This window comes from Oncorhynchus nerka, linkage group LG20, assembly GCF_034236695.1.
Source record: "Oncorhynchus nerka isolate Pitt River linkage group LG20, Oner_Uvic_2.0, whole genome shotgun sequence".
In the NCBI taxonomy this organism is placed as follows: Eukaryota; Metazoa; Chordata; class Actinopteri; order Salmoniformes; family Salmonidae; genus Oncorhynchus; species Oncorhynchus nerka.
Window position 1 is genome coordinate 75,555,152 of NC_088415.1, and position 8,506 is coordinate 75,563,657.

Sequence of the window (8,506 nt, forward strand, 5' to 3'; positions counted from 1 at the left end):
TGGGCTACAGGCAATGGGCCAATGGGGGCTGAGGCTGAGTTCAGGCCAGAACTGGGTTCAAATACTTTGTGCCTTCATGCGTTTGCATCCCCCCTGGGTCCTCTTCTCCTCTGATGTACAGCAGCTCATTACCACGGCCTATTAAAAGGGCCCATTATTCATTTACACACAGTACACTTTGAACTCGAAACAAATATCCCCACATCTCAGTTAGGGCTCCATCCCTAATGGCACCTTGTCCCTGTATAGTGCACTACTTTTGACCAGACCACTCTGGACCCTGGTCAATAGTAGTGCACTTAATAGGGAAAAGGGTGACATTTGAGAAGCAGCCTATGTCTTACATAACTAAACTTAACCCATAGCAGCAGCATCGGAGACCAAGCAGGCAGTCTGGTGCCATTGTCTCTACCATTGTCGCACAGTGTGACAGACTGCACTGGATCCCTCAATGTTGCTACACAGGTTTGATTAGTGTGGTTGAATGCTAGGGATGCACTATGGTCTAGTTTTAAGCTTGTGGAGGTTCTCGTTCTACTAGTAGACCTTGGCTGGGAAGATCCAGTTTGATATGCATGAGAAGGATGTGCTTGATCTTTTGCTAGTGTTAAGAGCACAGTGGCGTGTTAAAATGATACCACATAGAAATGTAATGAGTACAACATGCTTGGAACATCTGACCAGTCTAATTATATGTGCTAGAAATGAGAACATACTGGACCATCGGTGTCTGTGATACTGCATGGCATACTGGTGTTACTATACACAGCTCAGTCTCAATTTAATTATTTTATTTTAAGAGCCCAAACTAAACTAACATTCATTATTATGGCAGGTAGTCTAGTGGTTAAAGCATTGGGCCAGTAACCAAAAGGTAGTAGCCTACGTAGCTGACTATACAGTGAGGTGGATCTGAACATGACAGGAAACTGAAGGAGTACATTTGAAAAGCTTTACCTTCATTGCACTCAAGTTACTGTAAGAGCTCATTAAGCAGGTAGAACAAAAACACCAAAATATTTGATTTTTTTTTAATCATTACTCCAATAAAAAATACATTCATACAGAAATAACTATTTTACAAAACAATTTGAAATAAAAAAACATGCCATTAATCAAACAAAAATAAACCATTTTTTTCATCAATAAAGATACTTTAGTTAAAGATAGGGCTGACAATTTGCAGTTTTGATTTTGATTATAGAAAGCTGTTCAGTGTGTAATCCCTCCAACAATCAGTTTCATTTCTCCTTACTGAATCATTCCCCGTTCAAGCTAGAAAATGTCAATCATTCTCCAACACTGTAGCAGACTATCAGAAGTAAACAATACATCATTTGTTTTGTTTGTTGAGCCATTAGTACTCTCAAGTTAAATGTGTCCTGGTCTTTGTTTTTCATAAACAAACTGCACAATTTAGATTTGTTTGGTCCCTTACCCTGCAAAATATAAGCTTCTTTGAAAAAAACGATTTTTAAATAACACATTTTGCATGGTTCGATATCCACAATGTACATTTTAAAAGGAGACTGACAGTACTGTTGACCAGATCAACTGTACAATGGTATGGTGTTAAAACAAGGACATCCATACAGGTCAATAAGCATCCACTGTCAGTTTGAGAGCACTCATGTCAGGTAAGCGTTTAACAATTCAACAGACACTAAACATACCATGGCCTGACCAGAATTGGTTATTTGCAATCAATCTTAAATTTACCAAGGCCTTCGTGGCCGGGCAGATCACGTCACGAGAACTCAACCCCCCAACTAACTAGGAGACTCTATAATTGACAATAACTTACCCAATTTACCATCCCACATTTTATTTTAAGAGCATAACATACCACATTATGCTACTACACAGTAGTAAACCATTTCAAATGTAATTGTTTCAAATGCTCTACAATTGTGTCTCGGCTCAAGGATCATTTTAAAAACATTTAGATTTTGTCCTAATGGATAGATACTGTATGTTGACAAATGATGCACAGAAATGTAAAATGTCAGTAAGTATAAAGCTGACTTTTATTCAAGTTTTGAGACTGACCTAGACAAGGGCAAAAGGTGTGGCCATATGAATCGGCGCCCTAGTAAAGCTATTCAAATCATACACTACTGCATTTCAACCCCCCATGTGAGTGATCTATTTATCTGGACAAGGCCACTTACATAAGGCATCATTAAGGTCAACAGTGCATTTACAGACATAGAAAAAGAGGGCAAGAAAACAAAAATAAAGAAATTCATTTGAAACAGAACAGAAATAAACTATTCCATGATCAAGACGGTTGCCAAGCAATAGTGATATCTACAGACACACAAAAAAAGGAAATAAGTCGCTGCTACATGTTTCTGTACAATAATGTGGTATCTATGGTGTAAAACAGATGTATAGCTGCTTGTTATTGGGATTTGCCATCATTATAACTCATTGAGTGACAAACAAACCCAAGATCATGCAACTTCTGGTATAATGAAGGTATTAATGTTGTGTACAACCATTAGATACAGAGCTTACACAATGGACAACAAATGAGCTTGGTAGCATTAACTTTGAGATGCGCTACTTAATACATTGCACAATTTATATCTGCGCCAAACAATCCACTTCCCTCCTCCCCACCTCGTTTAAGAGTGTCCTACCACCTCCTCTCAGATGGGGGCGCTCCCTCTCAAACCTCAAACTGGCGGCTCGGACACACACACTGCCAAACCCAGCCTAGATTCAACCAATGCCCCACACAACAGCACAACACCTTTGCTTGCATTCATTCATTCATTCATTACCACAAAACGAGACAAACCCCCAGCCCACACAACATCCCCTCAATGCCATTCACCTCACAACCATACACTTAATAGTAATATATCCACAGGCAGGCACTCAGTCACAGGCATTCTCACAAGCAACACACGTTTATTGGAGTAGTATCGCTGCATGTGTCCAGACCAGGAACTAACTCCACAAAGCATCAGACACCATACAAAGACAAAACATTATTTCTTGTCCTCTGACATTTTCTTATTTCTCTCTAGCGGATCTCTTCATTCTCCATCATCCTTGGTGGTTTCCGTGATTCTTTTTCCAGAATGTGTCGACCTTTCAGAGCTCTTTCCTCCGAGAGGTCTTGGAGGTACTAAGTATGGTGCAGAAATTGCCTGCATGCTTTTACTGGGGCACGCTCCCCTTGTTCACCTTCCTCCCCTCTCAGGGCACTGCACCTCCCCACAAGCAGTTTAGGAGACCGTCAGGACCATCCCTCAACACCGCTCTGGGACCCAGCTCTTAGATGTGTCTCTTCATGTGAAGCGCCAAATGGTCCGAGCGAGAGAAACACCTGTGAGGAGAAAGAGAAAGCAAATTAGTCTCAGCATTTTTAGAATAGGTAAGAGACTGATAACAGCAGTAATATTCAAGTCAATATTTCAGGTGCATGGATTTGCCTTAGCTGCCCAAACATTTAAAAATGGTTAATTACATTTAACATTTCTCAATAAAACATTTAAAACAAACAAAGATAAATCCATCCCTAAACACTTCTCCTACCTGTCACAGTGACTGCATTTAAATGGCTTTGCCCCAGTGTGCTTCCTGAAGTGTCTGGTTAGCTCATCACTCCTTGCAAAACGCCACTCACAGCCTTCCCATGAGCACCTGTAAGGCTTCTCACCTGCAAACAGAAAACAAATGATATTATTACTGTGTATCAAAAGACAGCATGAAGGGCAGTGCTCCATTATGTTTCAAATCAGAAATAGACATAACATACTATAAGTCCTACATACTACTAGATAGAGTACTACAACTTGTAAATATGAGCTGTGATGTACAGCTTAACAATAGTTGACTAAGCAAACTCCAGTGGGCGGGTGAGAAGGGATAACTGTAGACGGTTTCTAACGGTGAAAATTCCATTAGCTCTGGTTTGGAATGTTGGAACCTTGCTCATGTGCAAGACAGCTGTAAACTGCAAGAGGTCAGAGGTGATGGGGGACAACTGCTCACATAACTCAGAAAGGAATAACTGTAAATGTAAAATTCCCACCACTCTAAATTTAAATGACGCAGTCGTTTTCTTTTCCCATGGTGAAATGTGATCTGCTTTCAAGATCCAATCCACATCCTCTATGGCTGGCTTGGCTATGCCCACAAAAGGTTGCTATGTTAACCCCCCTTAGTTAACGTGAAGTCATGCTGCTGTGGGAATTAGTTCACAATTTAGACCTTCCTTCTAGTGAACTATTCCAAGAATGCAGAGACCAAATTCATGAGTAGAAATCAAAAACAAATACTCTTGTAAGCCTATGAATATGTACAATTTTTGATTAGGTTTAAATATAGTTCCCCTGAAACGGAATACTCTTTTGAATGTTCTTTGTAAAGTAAATGGCTGCAGATTCCGAATACTGAGGAGACAACCAGCTGGTCTGGATTTTCTCTTCCAAGGCCTCTCTGCTGTGACAACAGTATTAGTATGTGGGTAACAACACCCACCACCAGTCTTTCTGGACTGGACTACATTACCTGTATAATATTAGACTAGGGCCTGGTCGAATAGCTCAGAGATTCTGCTCTTTTAAATCCACATATACACTTGGATGGGAGTAGGTGTTGGGTCATGCAGTTTACCTGTACACAATCAACGATTTACCTGTATGTGTACGCTGGTGTGCTTTCAAGTGGGAACTTTTCGTGTAGACCTTACGGCATCCGTTGAAATGACACCTGTGGACCCGCCTCCTCCCATCTGGAGAATCCTCTCCATTGGCTAAGCTTCCCCTCTCGGCCGTTCGTCCACCAATGCCCCCGGGCTGTATTTTCCCAGGTGAGTGTAACACGGTCTGTATACCGCTCCACACCTGGGAGGATATGGAGGAGGCCTCCTTGCTCACCTCAGGAGAAGATGGTGGAGTACTGATAATAGTAGAACTCAGGTCCTCTCCCTCTCCCATAATGTCACTCAGTGGGTTGGAGGTGAAGTCGAGGGTAGGGGAGAGGTCATCGGAGCCGTCGGACGCCTCGCTGCTGGCGTCGGAGTTAAAGCTGTTGGCCTCCTGATTGTCTTCCTCCTTAATGTGAGTTAGGATCTTTGGGTCGGACTCGGCCTTGTCCCCACGGGCCAGGATCATCCAGAGGTCCTCCTGGCTCGTCTCAAACTTGACATCTGTGGCCGAGACGTAGGGCTCGCTCTGGAGGTACCGCTCCAACTCCAGACATGTCTGATGGGATAAGAGAAAAATGAGGACACCATGTAGGAAACAACCCAAATACACACACACAGATGGAGGAGAGGATAATGAGTAAACCATGTAGGAAACAACCCATATATACACCCACAGAAGGAGGAGAGGATAATGAGTAAACCATGTAGGAAACAACCCATATATACACCCACAGAAGGAGGAGAGGATAATGAGTAAACCATGTAGGAAACAACCCATATATACACCCACAGATGGAGGAGAGGATAATGAGTAAACCATGTAGGAAACAACCCATATATACACCCACAGATGGAGGAGAGGATAATGAGTAAATCATTTAGGAAATAGGAATATAAACAACCTATGCAGTACATATATAGACAATGTACAATTCTGAAGGCAGTGGAGTGCATGTAACGGGTGTCCTCAGAACTATGGCTGCTTCCCAAATGGCACCCTATTCCCTTCATAGTGAAATAGTTTTGACCAGGGCCCACAGGGTAGTGGTCAAAGAAGTACACTATATAGGGAATAGGGTGCCTTTAAAGAAGCGGACTAGATCAGGGAAGGTTAGTAAACATTTCCTTAGAAGAAATTACTCAGTTGGTGGCGGTGCGCTTTCCTCCAGCATAGCTGTCATCATGCACAATTATATAATTTACATATGCTACAGGGGCCCCCTGTGTGGTAGGGAAGTGCTTGTAGATATTTTAAATGTATCAATTATTCAGCATAATGTGGATTTAATAAGGCATCCAGTGGCATTGCTAGAAATAACATGGCACACAAGGGAATGGAGGAGGTAGGCCTGGTTCAAGCAGGTCCATAAAAAGCTTTATTTATGAATACCGCAAGAGCTACATACATTTATGGACTTCTTTTTATTCTAAAAGGGAAGTAAGGACTCTTCCGTAAAGCGTGACAACCCGAAAGTGACCACTAACTTTAATATATTCAAAAGTAACAATATTCATAATGAATTCATTTCAAACTATTTGGATATAGAAAACATCAGTTAAAAGCAATATACATTATAGGGTAAGTTATGTAATAGATTTCTGGTAAACCTAAAAAATACTTTGTATTCATTGCAAACATTTATTTTCAACAGGGCAGAATGAATCTCTGGCGAGCTTTAAATGCCTCAGACCGCATGGAGAGTGAACAGCCCCAAGCCCGCAAATGCAAGGGAAACTACACCGTGTAGCAAATTCACTTTAATCACTCAGCAGAAAAATAATACCTCGTTTCTCGAATATTATGTCATTCATATGAAAACACATGTTGACAGAGATGGTGGTAATTTTTAACAAAATAATTTGAAGACGCACATACTCGTCTCCGCTAATTCCAAATACGAGCTCTCTCGCGCGCACACAGACACACACACTATTTTCACGATGACGCATCAGTCGTCTCTAAAACGGAATAAAAACAATGTGTCGTGGTTCACGCATTGGACTAGGCCATTAGCGTAACTAATATAATTGCAACGTGCATGCATGCTTGTGTTGTTACAAAGACGTGCATGGAATTTACTAAGGTGTCAAGAACGTGCTACAAGTCCAAATAGTAAAACTTTCTGTTGTTTTGCATTCCTGACAGCTTGCCTGTCCACTGACAGCAACCTGCAGTTGCGCACAAGTTTACTGCGATGTGGAAAACATGTTTCATTCATTTTAGTGTTTCTCTGTCAAAAATAGGACTATTCACAAATATAAATACCTGCTGCCAGTACTCCTCGAGAGATGGTAAAGCTGAAAAGTATCCGGTGTCATGTACAATCTGGAGCTCCTGAAAAATGCTGCACATAGGAATAACATCCATTTCGCTCCTATATAGATGCAGCTGCAATTACACCCAAAATTCAAGGTAGTTGAATTGTCTTCTTTTAAAAAAAAACGTGCGTCTTCGATGTCTTAGCATGTATAATATGCTGTTGTAAAAAAGTTAAGAGAAGTAGGTCTGACTATCGCCTTCCAGTGGTGAAAGTGTTCTTCGGGGAACGCTCTTTCTTTCTTGCTTGCTCTAATAGCAAACAGTGAACTCCCTGAAAGTCCGTCGACACTGTAAACTTCCCTATTCAAAATCTTACAGCCAGCCTTCCCCACGTGATTACATTACGCTTTCGTGATACTGACCAATCGTTTAGCCAATGTGTAATACCCGCCCACCTTGACGGTCTTCTGTGATATGGTTGGTGCGATGACTGAATACTCCTTCATTCCCATTGGACCATGTGGGCTCTATTTTTAGAGCAGTATATAAAGTTTTCACGCTTACTAAAGCGAAGAATCCACATTTCTGTCGGTATAGTATGATTTCAGCTTACCTTCCAAGCTGTTGGTTACAGCTGACTATTATGGCACAAGTTTTAAAATACAATCATTTCTTTACATCTATTCTGGTGTTTGTATTGATATTTTAACAATGATCATGCATTAGTTTACTCAATACTTATGTCACTGTGACTGAACTAACAGACCATCTATTTTACACAGCTTGGAACACCAGCCTATGGGACGGAATATAAGGGGTGGCATCCAATCAACACCATTCCGGAAAGAGACACTGTGGAAAACAGTGGCCAATGTAATAACTTTGCAAACATGAGTTTGTCACACAATTTAGATTAAAATATACATTTCAGTGATTGGACAGTGAGTGTATGTTTGATTAAATAGCAGTCCCAGCTGATAATGTCATTGGAATTATCCCAGACCCAGTTGATGTTGCTCATGTCCCCCTGGTTATTTTAGTATATTCAGCAAGACGACCATCATGCAGGGAAGCTTTAAAACAGCCTATATCAGACCCTTATAATTCTATCTTGTTGATTATTTTCCTCAAATGGAATATAGGTTGTGGAGAAAGATCAATTGAGTTGCCTACTGTAAATATAGCCCACCTAGGCACTAAGCTTAATAAACATTTCTAATAAAAGAGCACTGCTCAAGAATGACAGTCATAAATATCCTGGCATTTGTGAGGCAGAAGAGGAACAAATGTAGCTAATCCTACACCACCCCAGGTTTAAACAAGATAATATCGAGCTCTGCCAAACATATGTACAGTACATACAGGTTCATAAAGTGGCAAAATAAAGATGTAAACAGGTAGTAAGTTTCAACAACAAAAAATGTGGTCCTTCAACATTAGTCAAAACCTCAGACTTCTATCTTTTAAGCCTGGTCAAAGGACAAGGAGCACACAGTAGAACACATTGAAATATACAACCAAAAACAGGTTCCCATTGTGCACGGTCGAGGGAAGCACAACCTAAACATTCATTCACCTTC

At 40.9% G+C, this 8,506-nt stretch overlaps 1 protein-coding gene across 1 annotated transcript; it reads right to left on the minus strand.

Annotated features, from left to right (window-relative positions):
• Nucleotides 1–1,015: 1,015 nt before the first annotated feature.
• On the minus strand, nucleotides 1,016–7,181 carry LOC115103141 (Krueppel-like factor 6). Its single transcript, XM_029623839.2, has 4 exons — nucleotides 6,933–7,181; nucleotides 4,655–5,222; nucleotides 3,550–3,673; nucleotides 1,016–3,340 (listed from the first exon to the last, which is right to left on the minus strand). The coding sequence occupies exons 1-4, from the start codon at nucleotides 7,032–7,034 to the stop codon at nucleotides 3,289–3,291; spliced, it is 846 nt and encodes a 281-aa protein (XP_029479699.1). The 5' UTR covers nucleotides 7,035–7,181; the 3' UTR covers nucleotides 1,016–3,288.
• Nucleotides 7,182–8,506: the final 1,325 nt, after the last annotated feature.

Bases quoted from the DNA above. Each gene is read 5' to 3' on its own strand.
- LOC115103141 (XM_029623839.2), bottom strand. From the start codon at position 7,034: ATGGATGTTATTCCTATGTGCAGCATTTTTCAGGAGCTCCAGATTGTA. The intron at 5,223-6,932 runs GTATTTATATTT...TTATCCCATCAG, and splicing joins TCGAGGAGTACTGGCAGCAG to ACATGTCTGGAGTTGGAGCG. The intron at 3,341-3,549 runs GTAGGAGAAGTG...TTCTCCTCACAG, and splicing joins AAATGCAGTCACTGTGACAG to GTGTTTCTCTCGCTCGGACC.